Here is a 26,089-nt window from a genome sequence, read left to right on the forward strand (position 1 = left end):
CCGGCTCGTCTGCGCACCTCTGTCTCACATGCACAGGGAATCCAGGTCGGCCCCTTTCCGCACTGCCAGACAGGTGGCCACAGACCAGCCCTCACCCCCGAGTTTGGTCAGTGTAAGGGTTGGGGGGGTGTACATGAGGTAGCAGGGCCCCCCACACCGCAGACCCTGCAGGTACCCCGCTACACCACTGCACAGGACCCACTTCATCAAAAACGAGCAGAATTTCAGATCTTGTGTGTTTAACATGTCTACATCTTATAGACCCCCCCCAACTCACATCTTGCTCAGGGTCATATAGCCCTTCTAGGTGCCGATTCTCTGGCTAAAAATGTTGAAACTACAATTAAAACATTTTCTTCATGAATCCCAGCATGGCTTTTATCTGAGAAGAACTAAGAGTTTGCTCAAAAGACACAAATGGCGCAATTATCCAGATTACAAATGGTGATTTAACAATAAACCTAGGTTAAGTCAATAGGCCACTTAGTATAACCACTTGTACATGTTGTGAATCAAGGATTATGCACAAAGTCCTTGATACCATTTACCCACATACAAAGGCCACCCAAGTTCTGTTGCATTGAGTTTTTAGTGCTGCTACCATTAGTTCTATATCCAGCAAGGGTTTGGGATTTGTGTTCCGTCCCTTTGAGAAATTACTTTTGGTGAAAACACAGACGCAAAAAAGGAATACATTTCCTTTGCAAACGAAAGAATTGTGCATACTCACGGCTAAACAGGCACATCATGTTGGAATGTGAAAAGAAGAGGAGCTATGCTGGGTAAGCGATTGACGGCCGAAGGAAGGGGGCTGTAGGATGCGAGACCTACAAGGGAGGCTGCAACATTTAAAAGGGGCTAGCCAAGGGCACTGCAAATCATTAACATGATCAGACTACCTGCAGGCCGCCAATAAAAAGAGCAGGCCATTCAACAACCACTGGGATTCATGAATATGGGACAGCCAGAAAGCTGTGAATTAAATGTCAAGAAAAAAGAACTGGCTAAGAGGAATTAAGTAAAGTGACAGAGCACATTTCCAGAGGTGTATGTCATTTACTAAAAAGGTAGTCAATGCCACTCCAATTGGATTTACTTCTTTGTATCCAATCAACAAGATAAAACCTCCATTTGATCACTATACCCACACGCTGTTTCTTAGTTGGTTATTGTAATGCCCTTAAGAGCAAGTTATGCCCACTTGCTACTGGCTGAAGGGACATACTTTGGGGTTGCCGGGAATCCAAGATACTGCCACTGGTGAGTCTAGTGCTACTTTTGGCACTCTCTCTGCGATCACTGGTACGTCTCTATGATCCTCTAATGCGGGGGCAGAGGGGTTGAACTCCTTAAAATAAAGCAGGTTTATCGTCCATAACCCTTAGCAGCTTGCAAATTCATGTGTTTGGTTTGGCGAGGGAACTTCTGTTACCCGCCGGGGCATGGCCTCATTTGACATGTGTCTGCAGCAGCAATGTGGAAAAATACAATAGTGAAGATTGTGGCTACACACGTCCATTGAAAGTGCACCTTGCAAATAGCCTGCACTCGGTTCCTGATGCACTCTGTCACATTAAACTGAGGAACACTACACAATCTAAGCCCTGCTTGTATAGGGGATAGTGTTCTAACTGGATGATGGGCTGTACTAGTCATATAGAATGGATATTATGCCATCAACGTGCAGGTACCCTGCCTAGTATCAGTGCCAAATGATCATGCCCCTCTACCAACCGGTCCAGAAGACCCTACCAGAATTTCCTGAACAGCCCTATCCAAAGACCAAACACGTTACCAAGAATCTCACTATGGCTGAAATGCAACATATATGCACTATACAAAACATCCTAATAAAACAAATAAATTAACACAAAACCAAACCGCATATATACTGTACCCTGGCACAGCAACTACTGCTGCCCTTTGGTAAACTCCCTGTTAAAATTGATTTCCAGCCATCGAAAGCAGACTGAATCAGCGGGACACATACTTTTTAACATACATAATCAAATATGCCATTTGTTAGTGCATTATTTTGTAGAAGATAATGATAATAATATAAAAAGTCAAATGTGTGTGATAAGCAGAACTACAGATTCTAAGTCCATGCGCTGTGAGTGCTAAGGTGCTAAGAAGTTGTACAGAATGTACAGAAAGAATGCCCTGCAGAATACATGCGCCATTCGATAACTGGGAGGAATACGAAAAATGTACCTGGAAAAAGCACACATATAAACGGTATGCATCTCGGTTTGCTTTTTCACAGGCTAGACTTGTGCCGAAAACTACAAAACCAGAAATAACAGAGGACAAATCATTTCACTGAAGAGCATAAATGTAATCACAATATAAAAAGATATGTTGTGGGTTGGTTTTTACTGAACTGTAGAGAGCCAAAACAATTCACATGCAGAACTGCCTCCTAGCAAAGCAACGAGCTGGAGTGTAATGGAATCATCGCGAGCGATAGAATTGCTTAGAATTGCACATGCAATACAGGCGGGCGTCTAAGTCTAAATTAAGATGTTCGCTATGAAGTTTCCAATAGGACCTTGACATGACTGTTGACCTACTCATGACATGATCACACCAGTAAGGATTTGGAATTCTATTAGTATTACCAGAGGAAAAAAGCCAAGGAGTCATCAGGAAAACAAATCCATATCTCCTACTCCATCAGCCAATTACTGTTGTTAAAGTGGAATTAGATGGGTATTGACAATGCGGAGGGGATGAGGATTAAGCAGATGACTGAGTGTACAACCGACATTCGGTCTTTCGTCGTGGGCATTTTGAAAAAAATCAGTCTGTAAGGGGAAGGGAATGTGCTGCATGGAATAAATTACCGGCTCTCTGATCAGGCCCAAAAAGCAACCTGTATTACAATTTGCTGAGAGAGTAATTGCCTGGTACACCTCTGAGCAAGGTGCAGTAGAGCAGCGTGTATAATAAGACTTCACATTAGAATGTCATCAGCAATCTGAATTATCTTTGAAGCTATATCTTATAAGCAAAAAAAAAAAAAAAAGGTCAATTGAAAAAATTGAAGTACACTGTTTGGAAGCCAGAGAATAAGTACACCTTGTTATTTTTGAAAGGCAGCAAAATAAAACCACACGATTGCATGAGGTTAACTCCTATTTTTTTTAACGCTAGCTTAAAGGACCCATTCGTTCTTGAAAGCTACCATCTAAATGGTTGATTTAGCTTATCACCCCTGCAAGGTTAAATATGTTCGTTCGTTGCTTTAAAGAAAATGTTATAGGCAACAATGGGTAACAAACTTTTATGACATACTTTGTAGAATTGAATGCAGTGTATAAGGCTAAAATAAATGCATAGTTTAACTACTTAAGTGCAAAGTATTTACGCTCCATACCCGAGATGTCGTATTTCAGCATCTGAATCTCTTGTGAGAACAGAAAATAGAAGTCTAGGGCCACGCATTTGAACTCTAGTGCAGTTCCTGTGGTGGGGGCCGTGATGACAGTTGATGGATTTTGGCATTAGGAAAAGCCAATACCACAAGATTCAATGTCTGTTGTTTATTAATGCATAGTATTTAATTGGTATATGTTATTATATTAGGCATAATGAGAGAATGGCAGTTTAATGCTATAACTTAGGTGTGATATTTTTGTTTTGAAAAAATTGTAAGGTACAGTCAGCCTCAATACGTTGAAGCTCAGTGGTGCAGGAAAAATGGCTGGTAACGTAATTAACACCACCTTCCGGTATCGCCAAATTCCAAGATTTAAGGTGAACTGCAGCTGCAGAGAAAAACCTCTACTTCACCAACCGAAAATCTGACAAGGTCCCTGTGGAGTACTATAGACTCAAAAAATTGAGATATCACTGCCTTACAACCAGTCATAATCCTGCTGTAAATCTGTGGACCGAGTGCCAGTATATGAAAACTAATTAGGCGGAAGAGACAAGTACCAGACCAGGGGTGGAAGGTAAAAGCCTTTTGGCAGGGGTCCTGGCAAGGCGACCAATCCTAGCGAATGGTAGAACAATCATTATACAAGTGCTGGAGAGAGCCTATCAAATAGTCACTTTGGAACAATCACCAGGGTCTCAGCATCATCTATGGGTAGTGGGGAGAGGCTGAGTCAGTGAGTGTATCATGCTACATCTGGTGACCAGGCAGATTGAATGGACGGGTACCTTACTCTGTATTGGTTATCAACAGTCACAAAGGGAATTTGGGATGTCAGCAGTGATTCTGACAGGTAAAGCCTTATGGTTTTAGAATACACACTACTAAATGACTGCTGAGGCAGCAACGCCAACCATGGGAAAACGGTTTTCCGCAGCACATTCCTCAAAGATTAAAATGTTTATTTAGTCTCATTCACACAGGAAAGTATCAGTGTGCCGGGGAACAGATATTTCTGTATGAAGGTCTCCGTAGTATAAAACATGGCCAACTTCCTGTAGGGTAAATGCGAAAGTAGGAAAGATTAAAAGAAAAGTTACTTGAAGGATACTGAACCATGGCAAACAATTCAGTTGCTGATGAGAGGTAGCTAATGTGAATTTTCTTACTTTGCAAACACTAGAGAATCCAACAGTAGGAGAAAAAGGTCAATCTCACTAGAGCAACCGCAAGGCCTCCCTAAAAATGAAGCTATTGATCTTTGTTTCCATGGCCATTAAGGGCAAGGATATACCTATTTTGGATAGTCATTAATCTAACGGCTCTCAACTCTTACTTTATTTAATTAAACCCTTTCTCTGTTGTTTTTATCGTCTGCAGCAACTCCAATCTGGTGATCTGTAACCATTTGGCATTTCTTGCCACTTGCAACCCAGGGTCAAGGTAGGAGATAAAGAACATTTCAGTTCTGCCGAACAATTTATGTCTGTCTGGTATGGCATCATAGTCCAACAATTTGCCCAACAATAATTCTCCCTTCAAGTACATTTTAGGACAAGAGATATTTTCTTTCTGGTGTTTGTGCTCAGCAGGGTGAAATGGGCAATCTGCACCTCACTCTGAGGCACCACCAGGGTCGGTGCACTTATTACAACTATGGAGCATAGTCCTCCCCAATTCAGGGCAAGCCGCATATAGGCCTTTAAACTACAAGCCCAATAGTGGTCCATTAATACAGCTGTGTCCACCTTCATGCCTGGTGGGTCCATCATACTATGGGTTCCTCTGTTACTCCGTTCTTTCACTGAACCATTGTTCCTGAAACACATGGTTGCTCTTTTTATTTGTATTATAGGTACTGGTCCTCCATCGTCTACCCAGATAAGCAATTTGGAATAATTAGTCCATTCTTTAGGGCACAATCTATTTTTAGGGCACACTCTATTTGCATTCTTCTCCTCACAGCTTCACCTCACTGATGAGACTATTAGTCACCCTGAGTTACCTGGGGGCAACCAGACGTGGACTCCCTGCTCACTGTGCTCAGAGAGGCACAGCTTCACCTCACTGATGAGGCCCAACAAGCCTGAAACACGTGTATGGGGTTGCTGTTGGTACTCTTGTTCAGAGAGGAATTGCCATAGCATTTCGGTGCTGGACTGCCTTGTGGGCGGGAAAAAGACTGATATGCAAATGGATATTTCCCATCTGTGAAAGGAACAGTGAGCAAAAAGTGTGTGCTGCAAACTCATCTCAGAACAGGTTATCATGCCATGTTCTCTCTGGAGAGGAGCGCCTGCTACCTTTTTTAAACTATTTGCATTCTGCACAACCTCCCTCGATGCTGTTATGAGTGCTTGAGATTTGCAGCCCATCATTCCATCAATCCATCCTTCTGCAATAAATACATCAAATATTATGTGTAACTGGCGTCTGTTCCAGCAACAAGGTATTTCTTTCCCTTGTTCATCAGTGCACTGCAGCAGTTTGTGCTCTTCTATCCTAACTTCTCCCCTATTTGGGCCTGACAGTATATATTTCATTACCGTGTGTTGTGTTTTTACGTTGGTCATCAGGGGTGTTTGCTTTATAAAACTGTCCTCACAAGGAGAGTGCGTTTATCACCCAACGTATGGTGGCCCATATACACTGAAATTGTCCTCTTGTGCCTAGTGCAAGATGTGTCAAGCAACGTGCTCCGTGTGTGGGTACTTCTGTCACTATGAACACTCTGGAGGCACACATGGTGTTCAGAATGAGGAAAAAACATAACAGCTCGCGTTAGACTTCTCTCTTCTCACCTTTCTCATACTTTTGTATAACATGATCTTAGTGACATGGAGGGAATCAAAAAAAGACTGCTTCCTGTTGCTTTGATCCTTCTGCACACATTTTAACCCTGTATTTGGTGTGCTTACTTAAGGATATGTTTTGTATGTAATCACGACTGTTATTATTTAAGGAATTATACTTGTATTATCATCAATGAATACTGGCCTTGCCAGAACATTAGTGTTAAACCACTTCACTGCAATAAAATAAGAAAAGTAGTAACAAAATGAGAAAAAGAATGCCACAATCAAGATAGCTAACAAGTCCACCCTTTGCAGATAGGTGTGTCTAAAAGCCTGTTTGTGCAACAAAAGAAAATATATGGTATTATTTAAAAAATGCATGTTATTGCAGAAAACATTTTCTTTGCTTTCACAAAAGGATAAATGTCCACAATAAAAATGTATTCCAATAAAAAAAAGAAAAGAAATGTTTTTCAAAAACCACTGTCATACATTTGTTTTGAAAACTTCTGGAACAGGGGGGCACATTCAATAACCGTCTTTGGGGAATGTTCAAGAATCTTCTGAGAATGAAAATAGCAGACTGTCTCTACTTCTGTTGCTTCTCTAGCTGCCTGTTCACGCTATTCATCGACCTCTTCTAGGGTCTACGTACTTGTTCTTGCTCTGTATCTTCTGACAGGGGGGACTCGCCACAATATTTTATTACATCAATAAGGTGTAGCCATGCACGAGGGCATTGCTATCTCTACTGTATACGGCCATTCAAACCTCGGCTTGTGCCACTTGCAAATAGAAATTCGATGAATGACCTTGTCTCCAAGATAGAATAGGGGAGATTGTGATAAACCAGTTGGGTCAAAATGTCCATTTAAATCTTTGGTGATTCTTTCTGAGCCCCCCTGTCTAGTCTGCACCACATAGTCATAAAGTATTCATGCATCTCGTTACCCAGCACTGCTGCTGAATTCTCTGCATCTGTTTGAGCACGTGTGGGAGGAGCAATTGGGACATTCATTCTTTGTCCTGTCACCAGCTCATGAGGTGTCAGGTGGTTGTCAGAGCCTGGCTGATTGTGTAAGGCAAAAAGAGCCAAGGGAAGGCAATGCAACCAATTTCTTTGTAAAGTCTTTGAGCTTTGTAATGCGTTCCTTCTTAGAGGCTGTTTAGGCACTCGCAAATTCCATTTGTTTGGGAATGATAAGCAGATGAGAAGGTGCGTCTTTTTTCCAATAGGGATGTAATCTGTTCAAACACAGCACAAAAAAGTCAAAAGGCTACCCCTCTCTTTGACACACAGGAGGTACAGCAAACCTACAGAAGTATAGGTTTAATCATACACTAACCATGTGATCACACAAGAAGTTAGAAATTTACAGGTAAAACAAAATGTATTCATATTGAAGATTAAACATTTTTTTTAAAGAAACTTTTTTTTAACAGACTTGTTGGAAAAACCATTTGACAGCTGTCAAGAAACGAGAGGGTCATAGGGTTGGGGGAAGAGGTCCATGGTCTACAATTATTCCAATTAAAATAACTCCTTGTCATTCCCAGACGATGAGGCCTGTACTTTCCTTTGTACATGGCCTTGTGTATCATCTGGTGTCTGTCTGTATATTGGGAGCTCAAAAGGTGTCTTATCCGTGTTTGGCTCATAATAAATATCCAGTGTTCTCAGTGTCTTGGTCACGTGCTAGGGTACTGTGTTGGAGAATGAATTGCCTCTTATTTACTGGATATTCAGCTAATTCTGATGTGCTTGTATTCTTTATGACCACTTGAAACGCCTTTCATCTATTCCCTATAGAGTCTTTTGATATACTATTTTCATGCACCGGGACATCAATGGCTGCCTGTGCTCCTATTAATTTAACTTGGGAGGCTACTGATTTACATTCTGGAAACCGTTATCTTCCCTCTAGGTTCTGCTCACCCACTACTCCCTTCCTGGTGTCCCGACCTTGGTGCTCACTGTAAACTACTGTCTGGGCATCTTCAAAGGCTTCTCAAATAAATGCGTTTTGTAAATTTAGCATCTTGGTTTCAAACGTGTTGCTAATTCTTGGACCTGCTGTGGGCCCCCATGTTAGGAAAATGGCTGTACTTCCGCACTCTCGCCTCCATGTTGGCGACTTCTACTTGTGTCTTGTAAACATTACATTAGTCTTGTACATCAGCCATACGTTGGTCTTCCTGCCCGTGTATGCTGCACCCTTATATACATATAGTTTAATCTGCCCTTCCAATGTAGTGAGTGCCTCTCTTGGTACGCAGGAACCTATGCAACCTACAGCACACTACTTGTGCATTCTATGGCTTAGCTTAGATGCCTACTAGTGTCAATCAACCTAACTAATTCTTTTTGACAGATGTATGTGCATTAACGTTTTGAATGTTTTATGGACACCACCTCAGATTTTATCGTTTCACACCCCTAGGCTCATGGGGCACAAGTGCCTTTGCATACTATCTTTAGAGTAACAAGGAGGATGAGGGGCAGAAGTTGGTATTGGCACACTTATCTGCACCACTACAGTAGCAAAAGAGGAACTGAACAATCTAGTCAATTTAAAAGACAAAGCAGACTACAAAAAACTAACAGTAAACACCACAAGCATACTATTCAGCAATGGGACAGCATATCCATATTTCTGATAGGGACTTGCATGTATTTCACATATTTGTTGAAACTGGCTGTGGGACCACATGCTGTGTGAGAGCTCCAGAACATGCCAAACCGATTCTCACTAGAATAAATGTGCTGTATAACTCAGCAATATCTATGGTGCTTGTCAAAAACGTAGAACAAGGCTCTCCTTTTACGAATGGTGGAAATACTCATAAAAATTCACAAACACACTAAGGTTGGGAATTCTGCCAAACTTCATGACTTGCCTAGGATGGTTTACAGGATTCCCAGAACGGTGGGCAAGATTGTTGATATTGGTCACTTGTGAATTGACGTCTGCAGAAAGAGTACCAGCCACTTGACCGGATGATATAATAGCACTCATACACACTTTGGTGATACCATGGGATTGAAGGCACCACTCCAATACCATAGTCCTATTGCTCCATTTCACATCTGGACATAGCAGGAACGGCCTACACAAAGTGAATGTGTACTAGAGGACAGGAGCAGGAGAAGAAACATTAAGTTTGCTCTGAAGCTCAGGCAGGATTTAGAACTGTCACAGCATTATTAACAGTGCCATCATATTAAGTACACTTGAGAAGTATTGCCAGTTACAAAATCCCCTTTACTTTAGCAGTTTATAGATGTCTTCGTAGAGTTTGCAGCACACATTGAGAAAACCTCATTAATCCCAGTTATCAGGCTGGTAAAGTTTCTGATTTAAATCATTGCCCTGTTAAAGTGATCAATCAGTTTTAAATCTGTCACAACTAAAAACAAATTAAAAGATGAAATAAAGAAGATTTATAATCACCAGCAGAATATTAGATTGTATGATTCAACATTGGTCTGCCATTAGGAGCACACCCAAGAATTAATTTAGATAGTTGGGTACAGCTTTGGCACCCAGACAGCATGCATTCCTAGGCAATGCCAATAAACAATTTAACATAAACAACCGCAGAAGGGGCAGCGATGTCCCGACCACCTTAGCTCAAAGTTGGAGAGCATATTTGAGATGTTGACAATAGTTAGGAATGCCCGCTTTGACATTGGTTTTCTAGATCGGGAATCACACTGGCACTGTTAAAACACTAGTTTATTATATGTTTGGGTCCCATCGTATGCTTTTGACCCTTCTGCTTTAAAGTAAGGGATGATTGTTTTGACTATCCAAGTAAAATTAGGAACAGCTCTATACTAGTTTACTTAAGTAGTGTATAAGACTAAAGTAAATGTCCTTGTCGTGTAAGGAGTCTTTTAAAAGAAGACCAATCTCCTATAAAATAAACAGACCTCATGTTTCAATGAATGTGGTTCCCTCACTGGACACAATCTGGAGATGGACCAAGAGGGAAAAATATGGCCCTTAATTTAATTGCCATTACGGAAAAACAAGATCCCTTTCTATGTCAATTACACTTTGAAAGAATGTGAGGAGACTGCAATATTACAATGGTCAATGGGATGTTAGTACATGTTAATTATTTAATAGCATTGCATAACAAATCTGAGTAAAGGAATGTTTGTATTGTTATATGTACGGTCCGGTAGAATTGTAAGATTGAGTAACTGTTTTGTCTACCACTTTCTAGATTTATAGAAATGCAGATGTTGACAGACTAATACCCAATGATTCTACTAGGAATCTCACAGCTCAAGCGAAAAGCTGCAGTTGCAACCAATGCGGTTTCTTGTGGTCCATGAACCTTGTCTGCATTAAAAGTGAAATGCAATGGGACTTTGCTTAATCCTACGTTCTAGGTACAAAGAAAACTAAAAACATATGTACATGTTCAATTCTTATTTTGCACAAACACACTATTCTCTCTCTCTCTGTCACCAAATCTTGCTATTTTCACCTTTGTACCACCATCAGTGCTATATGTGGTACAATGCAAGTCATGGCTTTCTTTTAATCTTTTCTTGGCTGTTTTCCAATGCTGGTGGTAAAAACAAGTATCATCTTCAGTGCAAAAAATGATTTTATCCTGCCAACACAAAAGAATAACAATAAATATGACAGTTAATTCCATCTAAGTCATTGAAAACATTATTATACTACGTGGGCAAACTTGTAACATAAAATTTCATACTAATGCAACAAAACAAACATCACTAATGGTCCATCTGCAATAACTGCGATATGGTATATAATTGGCTCAAATACACATACTTTACTTGCATAATTGTTTCTGCTGTTGAGGTGTGTTATCAAGTAAAAGCAGAAAATATCAATAACACAACAGATTTGTACATGCATATATTTATATGTATTGTGATAAAAATGGCAATGGCCTCACTTCTTTCCGTGAGGAGGCCTCCACCTATATGGCCAGGGGACGGCAGCCGCTACCTGGTCCTAACCCTGGGTGCGGCTATATGTTGGACCATCTGGGGGAGGTACACCTTGGAAGAGTAATGGGGCATTGTTGGGGGAAATCACATGCCCCCTTTTTCCTTTCAGGGATGTCTCCTCCGCCCCCCTTGCCTTAATGGAATATTGCCACATTCCTCTCCTGACAGATCTACTGCTCCACAAACTCCCATTGGGGATAGTGCATTGACAACTGAGACAAGGAAGAGGCAGGGAGTAGTGACGATCACTTCAAAGGCGGCTCAGTATCCACTTCCTCAAAGCCTTACAGGAAATGGTCACAAAACTACTGACATGAGAAAGAACAGAGTAATGAAGAGCACGAGGATCAGGCGACCAATGCAGCGGTCTAGTTGCTGGAAAGGATTAAGCAAGCTGGGAAGTTCAAATATGGGCCATCTAGAGACATGGAGAGGGGGAAAAGAGAGCTTTAGACACAAACTGCAACATAACCTGTTAGAATGCTAGGCACCTTGCTGGAGAGAAACGTGGTCCAGTGCTGACAGAGAGAGAGCAGCATGAACTTCGCACAGCGAAAGAAGACACAGGAAGAGTGCAACACGTGACGGGGAGCACACATAGCCAGTACGCTGAAGCAGGAGAGCGTGATGGAGCACTGCAGGCAACCAGTAAGCCCTGGGAAGGAAAGAAGGATATCGGGTTGCCAGCGTGTGAAAGTCGCTTTGCAGAAGTAAAAGAAACTGAAGGCAACCGAAGCCAGAAACCATCAGTAAACCTAATGAAAGCATGTGAGTTACTGGGTGGCCTAAGAAAGTAAAGTGTTTCTTGAAAACACAACAAGAAGTGAACAGCAAAGTCAATAAACAAGAGAAAGTAGAGGTAAAGAAGAGAATAGTTTCTTACCTGTAACTCCATTTCTCCAGCATTGGTATCTATCATGGATTCACATGCTTAGAATATTCCCCGTCGTCAGACTGGGACCCTCGGTACACATATAGCCTTTTCCTATAGGAAAACTTCCGACACTTTTGTGTCCTATCTACGTCCTTTTAGGACCCGCCTATGCACGCTCCGTAGGTCTTCCCAGTATAAGAGGACCGCCCCCTCGGCTCCCCTTCAGATTTCGGCCCCTCCAAAGTAGGAAGGGTTAAACTTATCAAGCAAATACATTGCATTCCGGGGAGGCTGGCGGGCGCATGTGAATCCATGAAAGATACCAATGCTGGAGAAATGGAGTTACAGGTAAGGAACTATTCTCTTCTCCAGCATTGGATCTTTCATGGATTCACATGCTTAGAATAGATTGTATAGCAGTAACACCTGAAACGGCGGTGAGAATGTAATGTAATATACCCTCACCATAATACACAATGCATATGTACAGCAGGAATAAGTTTACTCATATAACCTTACCCACAAAGTATACTGTCATCGAAAGGTAGAAAACAGTCTCTCCACAGCGTGGAGCTTACCTTACTGAAACAGATGGCGCAGGACAGCTCTTCCCATCTGCACCTCGTCGGCATGCTGCCTGGCAAGGCAGTAGTGGCGGCCAAACGTGTGGGGCACTGACCATGCCGCAGCCTGGCATATGTCTGTTAGCGGAATTCCTGCCCATAATGCTGCTGAGGAGGACGTTGATCTTGTAGAATGGGCTCTAGGATGCCCTTGCAGCGGCCTTCCGGCCTTGGAGTGGCAAAACGCAATCATCGATGAGACCCATCGAGCCAATCCTTGTTTAGAGATTGCTTTTCCCCTCGTCGACGGACCATATGCGATGAACAGTTGTCGAGTAGACCTGAGTTCCTGTGTACGATGTAGGTAAAATTTCAGAGCCCTCTTAACGTCCAAGGTATGAAGAGCTTTTTCTGCTGCCAATGATGGGGTCGCGAAGAAAGTAGGGAGAACAATGGACGAGTGTTTGTGATACACTGTCGGAACATTTGGGACGAACGTAGGATTAGTTGCCAGGACCACCTTGTCCTTAAAAAATCTTAAGTATGGCGGGTCTACGACCAGCGCTTGCCGTTCCGAGATTCTCCTAGCTGATGTGATAGCAATTAAGAATGCCAACTTCCACGATATGAATTTCATGTCCGACGTGGCCATAGGTTCAAAGGCTGGTTTCATTAAGCCTGCCAACACTGTGTTGAGACTCCAAGTTGGAGGGAAACGTTTTCCCGGGGGAAAATTTCGAAATAAACCCCTCATGAAGTGTTTCACAAGTCTGTCGCTGAATAGAGGAGACGACTGTCTCTTCCTCGTGAACCTCGAGATTGCCACCAGGTGCACCTTTATCGATGTGAAGGATAAGCCCCTCTCCGCCAAGAGAAGCAGGTAAGGTAGAACTTGTTCCGGCGTCACCGTCAACGGTTGTAGGCCTTGCTGTCCTCGACACCATTCACAGAACCTCCGCCACTTATAGGTGTAAGATTTGTTGGTAGAAGGGGCTCGAGCCGCCTGCAGAATTTTTTGACAATCCTCCGAAACGTCTAAAGCACCGAACTCCGAAAAGTCAGGAGCCAGGCTGCAAGGTTGAGACTGTCCGGGTCGTGATGCCACACCGTGCCTTTGTCCCGGGATAGTAGGTTCGGGACTCTCGGAAAAACTATTGGATGTTCCAGTGACAGGTGAAGCAGGTCGGAGAACCACGGTTGCCGTGGCTAGTACGGTGCCACTGGAATTACCCGGCAACTGTATCTGCGTATCCACTGTACTGTCCTCCGTATGAGGGGGAACAGAGGAAAAGCATAAAGGAACATGTCCGTCCATGGGAAGGAGAATGCCTCCCCCATGGAACCCTCCTGAGGCCATCTGCTTGCGAATTGCTCGCATTTCTTGTTGTCCTTGGTTGCGAAAGCGTCCAGAGGGGGGTGACCCCATTTCTCGAACACTTTCATCAGCTGAACTGTGTCCAGTTCCCATTCGTGTATCTGGGCCATGCTTCTGCTGAGGGAATCTGCTTGCAAATTCCTCACTCCCGGGAGATGGTAAGCCACGATCGAAATCTCGTGCTTTAATGCCCAATGCCATGTTTTCTGGGCCTCTATGGAAAGAGTTCTTGATCGCGTCCCTCCTTGTTTTCTCAAATAAAACATGGCCGTCATATTGTCGGTCAGTACTCGTACTCGCGATCCCTTGATGTGTGGCAGGAATGCCTTCAGGGCCCATCGTACTGCTTTGAGCTCTAACACGTTTATGTGTAGGAGTGACTCTGTTGGAGACCAGCGACCTTGCGTTTGAAGAGTACCCATGTGAGCTCCCCATCCGGCTAGGGAAGCATCCGTGGCTATGGTTCGCTGAAACTCCGGTTCCTGTAGGGGTACACCGTTGTTCAGATTGTGGAAACTCTGCCACCACTGAAGGATCCGAAGAAGCAGCTTGTCGTCGTCGTCGACGGTTATCTTGTCTGACCACGATCCTTGGTCCTGCGTCCGTCGGTCCGCGAGGAATTCCTGGACTGGCCTCATGAATAGGCGACAGTTTGCCACCAGATGAATGCAGGATGCCATGGCCCCTAGGACCGAAACGTATTTCCTCACTGAGAGCCTGGTGGTTTGTCGTAGTCGGCTCGCCAGCTGATTGAGTTTTGAGGTTCTGTCGAGAGAAGGCTTCACTAGCCCGAACTGGGTCTCGAACTGTGCCCCCAGGAACACCAACGTCCTCGATGGCCGCAGAGAGGATTTTTCGAAGTTTATGGCAAATCCCAGCTGTTGTAGGAGCTGCATGGTGGCTTGCAAGCTTGTGTTGGTCGACGCTGGGGAGGATCCCCTTACTAGCCAGTCGTCGAGGTATGGGTATACGTGGTGGCCTTGCTTCCTTAGCCAGGCCGCTACTGGGGCCAGGCATGTTGTGAACGTTCTGCGGGAGGTCTTGAGCCCAAAGGGAAGAACCGTGAACTGGTAGTGAGTCCGCCCTATTACAAATCTCAGGAATTTCCTGTGTTTCCGACACATAGGAATATGGAAGTATGCGTCCTGTAAATCCAGGGACGCTAGAAAATCCCCTTCTTGAACGGCACGGATCACTTCCTGCAGCATGAGCATTTTGAATTTTAGGCTCTTTAAAGACTTGTTGAGATCGCGTAAGTCTAAAATGGGACACCATTTGCCGTTCGGCTTTTTTACTGAGTGTTACCTCTTGTTGCAGTATCCTCAGATGGGAATGAGCGGTGAACGCAGGTGGAATGTGCAGAGGGCTGTGCTTGAATTGTAGAGAGTGCCCGTTCCTTATAGTGTCCAGCACCCATTGATCCGTCGTTATTCGTTCCCATTCGTCGACATATGCTGACACTCTTCCCCCCAGAACGGTGTGTTCTCTGTCACTGCTGATCTTTATTTTGCTTGTCTCTCGACGACGACGGATAAAATGGTCTCTTCTTGGACGTCTGGAAGTTCCGGCGTCGGTTTGCCGTTTGGGAAGCACGCCTGTATCCCTGGGAGGGGTAAGCCGACCTGCCAAAGGATCTGTCTCCAGACGCAGAGAATCTGGAATTACCTGAAGCCCCTCTAAAGGGACGAAAAGACTTGTAGCTTCGGCCACTCTGGAGGGCACCCAATGAATGTGCCGTGTCCGAGTCCTCTTTCATTCCCTTTAGGGCCTCGTCTACCTTCTCTCCGAATAGAAGGTCTCCCTCAAAAGGCATATCTAATACTTTGTATTGTACCTCTGGTCTGAAGTAGGTACACTCAAGCCATGACTGTCGTCGTAATACGACCCCATTATTGACTTGCTTGAAGCCTGACTCAGCGAGGTCCACCGCGATGTTGATTGCGTGATTGGAGGCTTCCTCACCCTCTCGGACAAGTAACATCACTTGATGATCCAGCAACGGTGCTAGCCTGTGCTACATCTCTCTGTCGTATCTGGCTACAATAGCTAGAGAGTTTGCGGCCTTTACTGTGGTTGCTCCCACGGATAGCACTTTTTTGCCAAAGGCATCCTGGTGTCTTGCTTCGTTTTCAGGCGGAGTCGTGCACTTGTGCTGGGCCTTCGCCTTCCTCGCCGCTGCCGCCGACACCACCGATTCTGGCGTTGGTTGGGAGGATAAACACTTGGGGGTAGACTCTGGAGCCTTAAACTTTTTCTCGAGGCTTCCTTTCACTGCCGGCTCCGAAAAGGGGTGACGCATTGTCTGCAACCCCTCCTTCCACACGTGGTCTAGTATTGGTATTGAGAACACAGACCTCCTTCTCTTACCCATGTGGTCGAACAAAATACAGTCCTTTTTCTGTTCTTCCTGGGACAAACCAAATTCCTTACACGCCTTCTCCATCATAGAATGGAATGATGCAATGTCGTCCGGAGGGGACGGGTGAGCTGGGCTTCTTGGGGTTTCTAACTCCACCTCTGACTCCCAGGTTGGATCCCTGGAGGGGGATGATGAGATATCCGACATGGCTCCCCTGTCAGACTCCGAATCTGGCAGCTCAACTTCCTCTTGGGGTGCCAGTGCTGAGATTGGCATGCATAAGTGCGTCGGTGGACGGGACGGGCCCGGCTCGTCGACGGGTGACTGTGGCAGGTTTGCCTGAGGTAGTCTCTGGTCCAACGACTGTACCAAAGACTGAAGCGTGGACAGAATTTCCAACGACAAAACAGATTGAGGATTGAGAAGAGGGGCAGATACCGGTATACCGGATCCCCTAGTCGACGACTTGTCAACCACTCGTAGCCCTAGGTCTGCCGGGCCAGCTATTCTCCCGCTCTCGTCCTCCCCTGAGGACAGCGACACAGCCTGTTCTTGCAGTAAAGTATCCGGGGGGATCGGATCAAAAACTTCAGGCCTCCAGGCTTCCTGTAGAACCCCCGTTGACAAGGCCACCGTCGCAGTCGCGGTGGATACCACATGCGTCAGTGGCAGGGTGGAGGCCGATGACTGGACTGCCGTCGACGACGGTGACTTAGCAGGTGGTTTAGGCGGTCCCACCTTTTCCACACTTGGCCTGCCTTTACTCGACTCGAAGTCGATCTATGGTGATCGCCCGAGGAGGATTTCGGCCTTTCCTTGTCCTGCTTTTTTGATGAAGATGACGATTTTTTCGACGAGGACTCTCTAGCTGAATGACTCCGAGATTACTCTTTTTCCGTCGGTCGAGATTTCTTCGCCGGTGGTTCCGACGAGGCAGTGCGGTGTGATTTTTTCGCCGATGTGTGGAGCCTACCTCCGAAGGGGGGTATGCCCCCGCTCCATCATTTAGCCATGCCACCAGCCGTCGATTTCGGTCTTTGAGGGTCTTTTGAGAAAACCCTTTGCATATGTCGCAGTTATCCGTCGAATGATTAGGGTGGAGGCAGTATATACAATCCATATGTCCATCCCCCTCGTAAACTTTTTTCAAGCCGCACGTCGCGCATGGACGGAACAGCGCTTTTCCTGACATGGAGGCAAAATTTCCTCGAACTCCAACTCCAGGTACACAACCTTGTACAAAATAGTAAGACGACGCGAGGAGATCCCACTACTTTGGAGACGGTTGAAATCTGAAGGGGAGCCGCGGGGGCGGGCCTCTTATACTGGGACGGCATACAGAGCATACGTAGGCGGGTCCTAAAAGGACGTAGATAGGACACAAAAGTGTCGGAAGTTTTCCTATAGGAAAAGGCTATATATGTGTACCGAGGGTCCCAGTCTGACGACGGGGAATATTCTAAGCATGTGAATCCATGAAAGATCCAATGCTGGAGAAAGACACCAATGGGTTATGAAACCCTAACCTTACAAAATGAGCAATTTGTGTAATAAAGTCTTAGCAGACAAGTAAACCAGGTGAAATTAAGTATGTGTGTAATAACGTCCTGGCAGGAAAATATACCAGGTAAAGCTACGTGTTTGTTTAACCAAGTCATGGTACGAAGAAACAAGAAAGAGTTATATGGGAGGCCGTTCAAGTCAAAATTACACCTTTGTGAATGTGACATATTGAAGTGAATACAACATGCAGTGAAATGAGTAAGGCATACACTGAGATGACTATAATACGTATCGAAATGAGTGTAACATGTATTGAAATGAGTATGACAAGTATTGAAATGGGTATGACATGCACTGAAATTCAATGAATAAGACATGCATTGAAATGAATAGGACACACATTGAAATGAATATGACACACGTTGAAGTGAATATGACATGCAATGGAATGAATATGGCACCCATTGAAATGAATATGACACACGTTGAAATAAATATGACACCCATTGAAATGAATATGACACGCATTGAAATAAATATGACACACGTTGAAATAAATATAACACCCATTGAAATAAATATGACACCCATTGAAATGAATATGACACGCATTGAAATAAATATGACACGCATTGAAATAAATATGACTCACGTTGAAATAAATATAACACCCATTGAAATGAATATAAAACACGTTGAAGTGAATAGGACACGCATTGGAATAAATATGACACCCACTGAAATGAATAGGACACACGTTGAAGTGAATAGGACATGCAATGGAATGAATATGACACCCATTGAAATAAATATGACACTCGGTGAAATAGATATGACACGTTGAAATAAATGTGATACCCATTGAAATGAATAGGACATGCAATGGAATGAATAAAACATGCGTTAAAATGAATAGGACATGCATTGAAATAAATATAACACCCATTGAAATGAATATGACGCATCTTGAAGTGAATAGGACATGCAATGGAATGAATATGACACCCATTGAAATGAATATGACACACGTTGAAGTGAATAGGACATGTAATGGAATGAACATAACACCCATTGAAATGAATATGAAACAGGTTGAAGTGAATATAACATTCATTGGAATGAATATGACACCCATTGACTGGATGCCAAGCAGGCGGTTTTACATTATCTGTCCCAGAGAGAGTCCTTTTGTCTCACTGATCAGGGTGCAGGGGACTGTGGTTGCCAGGCTTCCATTCCAACGATTAGCTGGTGGACTAATCTTTGATTCTATGAGTCTGTGGGCCTCTGTACTGCAGCTTGGGTCCAGGATTGGTCCACAAGAGGGTTGACTGTCTCCTGGGCAGGCCTGCGGGGGCTACCTTTGTTGGATATTTGCCGAGCTGCCACATGAGCTACACTTAATACATTCATTCTGCTTGGGGGCTCCAGTCTACGTCCTTTGGTGTGGGTGTCTGGAGGCTGTGTCTGGTTGAGGTGGTGATAGGAGTCATGGTCAGCATGCCTTTGGCTTTTTGCTGTATCTTGAATAAATTGGTGTTGGGTGGGTTTCGCATTACCGTTGGTGTCTGTGTCTTTTGTGGTGGGCATGGGAGTCCTTCCTGTTTCTGCTTTGGTACAACTCAAAGGTAAGTACCAGGATGAGAAAGAGGGACGTGGAGGTAATACTCAGATTACTTACTGGTAGTCTTGAATATTCCCCCTCCTCCTCCTCCTCTGTCACACCCACGCAGGACCTTTGCTCGGCCCTGGCTGCACACTTCACTGAAAAAACGCAAGACATCCTTTTCTCTCTCACTTCCACACCACATCATACACCAACACTTCTGGAGACTCCCTTTGCCACTCTACCACTTCTCCTCTCTTCTCTCAATCCCATTACACCTGATGAGGTCGCCAGACAAGTCCGATCTATGAAGGCCTCATCCAAACAGGTGGACCCCTGCCCCTCCAAAACCATTAAGTACAACATTGACTCTCTTGCTCCAGCCTTAGCTGATCACTGCAATCTCTCTTTTGCCACTAGAGTTTTCCCATCTTCTCTTAAGCACTCCATTGTGCACCCTCTGCTTAAGAAACCCTCTGCCGACCCCTTCATTCCAGCAAACTACCACCCTATCTCTATCACCCCCTTCCTGGACAAACTCTTAGAGAAGCTGGCTATCTCTCAGCTCACCGTCAACACTGAATCTGCTGGTTGCCTCCACGACCATCAGTCTGGCTAGAGAGCATCCAGGGGAACGGAAAACGCTTTTCTGAATACCTGTGAAGACCTGCTCTTAAATCTCGACACTAACACCCCTCTGTCCTCATTCCTCTTGACCTCTTCTCTGCCTTTGACATGGTAAACCACAACATCCTGATTGCACGTCTCTGTGACACCCTGGGAATCACAGGTCAGGCTCTGGCGTGGGTAACCTCATTCTTTTCCGGCCGTCCATCCCAGGTGGAACTTGGGTCTTTTCTTTCTACTCTCACTTTTTCAACCTGTGGTGTTTCCCAGGGCTCTAACTTAGCCCCCTGGTTCTTCAAGGTCTACATGGCTGCGCTGGCATGTGTGATTGTCACTTTCATCTCTAATTTCCAGTGTTACGCTGATGACATGCAACTCTCCTTCAGGCTACCCTGAGCAACCTCTTATACCTTTCTTATATCTGACTGTCCACAATTCAGCCATGGTGTGCTGCAAACTACCTCTGCCTCAGTGCCAGTAAGACTGAGAACTTTCACATCAGGACTCCTGCTCCCACGTTCCCACTCTCTTTCTGGTCAGCCTCCATTGGCCCTGCACCCAGCTGTGAGCCAAAAAACCTTGGGGTCATCTTCGACTGCACTCTCTCCTTATTCACTCACATTTCGGACATCTCTAAAAAGTCCAACTACCAGCTGCACCTCCTCAGTGATACTTTTCCTTTTCTCACCTTCCCCCAGCGACTCACTGTCTCCATAGCCCTGGTTCTCTCAAGGCTGGACTACTGCAATAGCCTCTTTCTCAACCTCCCTGCCTCTGCTCTGCGCCCTCTGCAACTCATCCAGAACATAAACGCAAGACTTATCCTTGGCCTCAAGCCCACAGACCGGATCTCTCCAGCACTGAAATTCCTCCACTGGCTCCCTGTGTCTGCAAGGATCAAGTTCAAGACCCTCTGCATTGTCCACAAGGCTTTCTGGGGCATGGGACCTACCTATCTGCAACAATGCCTACCTAATTACTGTCCTTCCCGAGCCCTCCGCTCATCTACCTCCAACCTTCTGAGAGTGAGCCGGTTCTCCAAGCAGAGATTTGGAGGGAGATCTTTATCCTCAGTAGCGGCCTCCCTATGGAATAGCCTCCCTGCTGCCCTACGTCTTGAACCTGATCTCCTTAAGTTCCGGAAACTCCTTAAGACATTCCTCTTCTCCTCTTCCTTCTCTATCCCTCTACCCTGCTAACCACTTTCTCCGCTCTATCCCTCTCTCCCTCCTTTTCCGCATAGTTTGCTGACTGGCCGCCAGGTGTACCTCAGAGTCTCACAGGTCCTGGGCACCCTCGCCAGTCCTCTCGCACTTGCCTCTGGGCCTTACACTTGCCTCATCGTTACTGCACTTGGTCAATGACCCATGAGAGTGCCATCTCTCAGCACTTACCTCAGCTTCTTACTGACTGGGTGCACTTGGACTTCCCCTGCCCCCTGCACTTGTCCTCCCCCACCCACCTCCCTTCTCCTGTACTGTCTTGCACTTGCATGATCTGAACGTACCATGCCTTGAAGATTCATCTATCTTCCCTTGTCCCCTCCTTGCATGGTGGTGCCTCAATGCACTTGGAAAAACTGCAGAATCGTCATCAGACCTATTTGCTGTCATATACACTGTTAATTGTATTAAATGCACTTACTCTGCTTGTGCAGATTTGTATCGTTCAGAAATTCAAGGCCTCTGAATGACTGTTGCTTTTTCACCTTGTCACCTCCCTCCTTGAGTGCTTTGAAACACATGCTTTGTGTATAGGCGCTTTACAAATAAACATTACCATACCATACTAGTCTTACTCTTCGTCCCCCCAGTATGGACTTCCCTTCCCTCCCGACCGTTGAATGAAGGTTCCCATGCCCAGGCTTTGGATTACTGCCGTTGACTGGTTAGTTGGGAGGTTATACCTCCTGGGAGGGGAGGGACGGCCAGTGGAGGGCTTGAAAAGAGAAGAGTTCCACTGAGCACAGAACATACCCAAAGGTAAGTACCGGGATGAGGAGGAGTAAGACTAGGAGTAATGAAGATTACCAGTAACTAATCTGAGTATTACCTCCACAACCCTCTTTCTCGTCCAGGTACTTACGTACCAAAGCAGAAACAGGAAGGACTCCCATGCCCACCACAAAAGACACAGACACCAACGGTAATGCGAAACCCACCCAACACCAATTTATTCAAGATACAGCAAAAAGCCAAAGGCATGCTGACCATGACTCCTATCACCACCTCAACCAGACACAGCCTCCAGACACCCACACCAAAGGACTTAGACTGGAGCCCCTCCATGTTGAGTTGGTAATGCAGAATGAATGTATTAGGTGTAGCTCATGTGGCAGCTCGGCAAATATCCAACAAAGGTAGCCCCCGCAGGCCTGCCCAGGAGACGGTCACCCCTCTTGTGGACCGACCCTGGACCCAAGCTGCAGTACAGAGGCCCACAGACTCATAGAATCAAAGATTAGTCCACCGGCTAATCGTTGGAATGGAAGCCTGGCAACCACAGTCCCCTGTCCCATGATCAGTGAGACAAAAGGACTCTCTCTGGGACAGATAATGTAAGACCGCCTGCTTGGCATCCAGACAATGCCAAGCCTCCCGCCTAGGAGAGGACGGAGCAAGAAAGAAAGCTGAGATAACCACTTCCTGAGACCGATGGAACCAAGAGGCGACCTTGGGCACAAACGAGGGGTCACAGCCCAGCACCAAAGCCTCCTCCTCGACCACTAGAAACAGTGTCCTACGCAAGAGGGCCCTGATTTCCCCCAAATGCTGAGCCAAAGTAATGGCAATCAGAAGGTAGTCTTCAGCAACAACTATTTCATCTCCACCTCCTCCTGTGGCTAAAATGGAGGCTTCTGCAACATGGACATGACCAAAGGAAGGTCCCATGGGGGGCCCCAACTGGGCCCAAAGGATGTGTACTTGCTGCCCCTTTCAAGAGCGTTGAGACCAGAGCCTCGCCCCCTACCGGAGAGGACCAGGAAACCTAGAAAGCCCGAATGGCAGACCACTGAGAACAGAAAGTAGAGATCACCAACCCCTTCTCCGCCCCTTCATGAAGAAATTGCAAAATGTCTGGGATGCCACACTCCAGTGCCAGGACACACTTCAGGTGACACCAAGCCAGAAAATTAGCCCAATGACGGTCAGAACTTAAGTGTAGAGGACTGACGCGCCCTCTGAACCATCCCAGCCACTGCAGCTGAAAGCCCTAATGCCAGGAGATCCCTCCTCTCTGTTTCCAGAACCCACAACGGTTGAGAGAGGAGAAGGGGGACATTGACCATCCGCAATGCAGACGGCCACCTGAGCAACACCCAAGGAGAAGCTAACTGCATCTCCAGAAGGCCCGGGAACCACCCCCTCTGAGGCCAGTAAGGGACCACCAGGATAAACACACGTGTAGATGATCTGATTGTGCTGATGACCTGCAGAATCAGGGGATTTGGAGGAAAGGCATAAAGAAGCTCTGAAGAGCGTCCAACCCCCCACAAACCCCTGGGGGGCAGAGTCCTCAAGCAAAAACAGGAACGTTGAGAGTTGCAGGGGGAGGCAAAGAGGTCCATCCAGGGATGCCAAACCACCGACACACATCCTGAAAAACGGAAACACCCTGCTGTGCCGGTCCACAGTCAAATTGTCCACACCCCGGATATGGACCGCTCTCAAGGAGATCAGGTGTGCCGTGCCCCAGGTCCAAATGGACAAAGCCAGATCCTCAAGGGAGCGGGACCCCGTAGCCCCCTGATGCTTGATGGAAGCAAGAGCCAAGGTGTTGTCTTTCCGAACCATAACATCATTCCACTAGATCGAAGACCTGAAAACCACCAAAGCCCTAGAACACCTGATAACTCCTTCCAATTGGAGGAGGGCAGCTTGAAAAGAAAAGAGTTCCAGTGAGCACGGAACGTACTCAAAGGTAAGTACTGGGAAAGGAATGGGGACATGGAGGTAATTACTTATTAATTCAAATGGATGTTAAATTAATTTTAATACATATTACATTCACTTCAATGTGTGCAATATTCATTTCAATGGGTTTCATATTCATTCCATTGCATGTCCTATTCACTTCAACATGTGTCATTCATTTCAATGGGTGTCATATTCATTCCATTGCATGTTCTATTCACTTCAAAGTGTGTCATATTCATTTCAATAGATGTCATAATTATCTCAATGCATGTCCTATTCATTTCAATGTGTGTCTTATTCATGCCAATACATGTTATATTCACTTCAATGTGAGTCATATTCCTTTCAATGGGTGTCATATTAATTCCAATTAATGTTATATTCACTTCAACCTGTTTCATATTCATTTCAATGGGTGTCATATTAATTCCAATTAATGTTATATTCACTTCAGCCTGTTTCATATTCATTTCAATGGGTGTTATGTTCATTCCATTACATGTCCTATTCACTTCAACGTGTGTTATATTCATTTCAATGGGTGTCATATTCATTCCATTGCATGTCCTATTCACTTCAACATGCGTCATATTCATCTCAATGGGTGTCATATTTATTTCAATGCATGTCCTATTCATTTCAATGTGTATCTTATTCATGCCAATACACGTTATATTTACTTCAATGTGTTTTATATTCATTTAAATGGGTGTCATATTCATTCCATTGCATGTCCTATTCACTTCAACATGTCATATTCATTTCAATGCGTGTTATATTTATTTCAACGTGTGTCATATTCATTTCAACGTGTGTCATATCTATTTCAACTTGTGTCATATTTATTTCAATGGGTGTCATATTCATTCCATTGCATGTCCTATTCACTTCAACGTGTGTCATATTCATTTCAGTGGGTGTCATATTCATTCCAATGAGTGTCCTATTCACTTCAACGTGTTTTATATTCATTTCAATGGGTGTTATATTTATTTCAACGTGAGTCATATTTATTTCAATGCGTGTCATATTCATTTCAATGGGTGTCATATTTATTTCAATGCGTGTCATATTCATTTCAATCGGTGTCATATTTATTTCAACGTGTCATATTCGTTTCAATGGGTGCTACATTCATTCCATTGCATGTCATATTCACTTCAACGTGTCATATTCACTTCAATAGGTGTCATATTCACTTCAATAGGTGTCCTATTCACTTCAATGCATGTCTTATTCATTGAATTTCAGTGTATGTCATACTCATTTCAATACATGTCATACTCATTTCAATACATGTTATACTCATTTTGATACGTATTATAGTCATGTCAGTGTATGCCTTACTCATTTCACTGCATGTTTTATTCACTTCAATATGTCACATTCACAAAGGTGTAATTTTGACTTGAACAGCCTCCCATAGAGTTAAGCATTTGTGTAACAAGTCCTGGCAGGAGAGTATACCAAGTGAAGACAAATATAGACAACATTTGTAAGGAACGTCAAGGAAGGCCACACCCTCGAAATCCTGACCTGTTGAGAATAAGCCCAGTAGAAATGAGAGTCCTTAGGAAGAGACGTACCCTTATGATTTGCTAAGATTAAAGAGGAAGGGAAAGCCTGTGGAAGGGACTCGATGCCCGTCGGAATGTGAATACCCAGAGTACAAAGTAATCCTCTTGGAATCTGATTAATCTTTTTGAACTGCTAAAACTGATACAAGAAATATGATTATTTTCAAACTGGTGAGACCGATTCAAGGAATCTGGGAAAGGAAGCCGTTCGCTGAGATTGAGGACATTGTTCATTAGAACTCCTTTTGACCAAGGAGAGAGAGGGTAATCCTCTTGCAACTTAGTTATTCTTTTTGAATTGGTAAGATTGACACAATGAAACAGGGAAATGAAGCTGTTCCCTGGAACTTTGAACATTGGAATCTTTTTTGTGTTCAACTTTTGTGTTGAACCTGAACATGTGAGTACTTGTGAATAATAAGAGATAGTATCCTTTGCACTGTGGCTTTAGAGTGTCAGGGCAAGAATAGGTTTACGGAAACAGGACATGCTTTTGTTTGGACATATTGACACTG

At 44.6% G+C, this 26,089-nt stretch overlaps 1 protein-coding gene across 3 annotated transcripts in view; it reads right to left on the reverse strand.

Annotated features, from left to right (window-relative positions):
- GPATCH2 (G-patch domain containing 2) overlaps positions 1-26,089 on the reverse strand; it is a 1,007,975-nt gene that overhangs the window by 654,987 nt on the left and 326,899 nt on the right. Inside the window, exon 6 of one of the 3 annotated variants that reach the window (XM_069608579.1) lies at positions 10,088-10,806. The exons of the other annotated variants lie outside the window; for them this stretch is intronic. Within the exon in view, the coding sequence (XP_069464680.1) occupies positions 10,612-10,806 (195 nt within the window). The 3' untranslated portion in view covers positions 10,088-10,611. Of the gene's footprint in view, positions 1-10,087; positions 10,807-26,089 lie in introns of those variants that run through there. 3 annotated transcript variants of the gene reach the window in all.

The sequence above is a fragment of the Ambystoma mexicanum genome, chromosome 4q (genome assembly GCF_040938575.1).
Source record: "Ambystoma mexicanum isolate Mex_15411 chromosome 4q, UKY_AmexF1_1, whole genome shotgun sequence".
NCBI lineage: Eukaryota > Metazoa > Chordata > Amphibia > Caudata > Ambystomatidae > Ambystoma > Ambystoma mexicanum.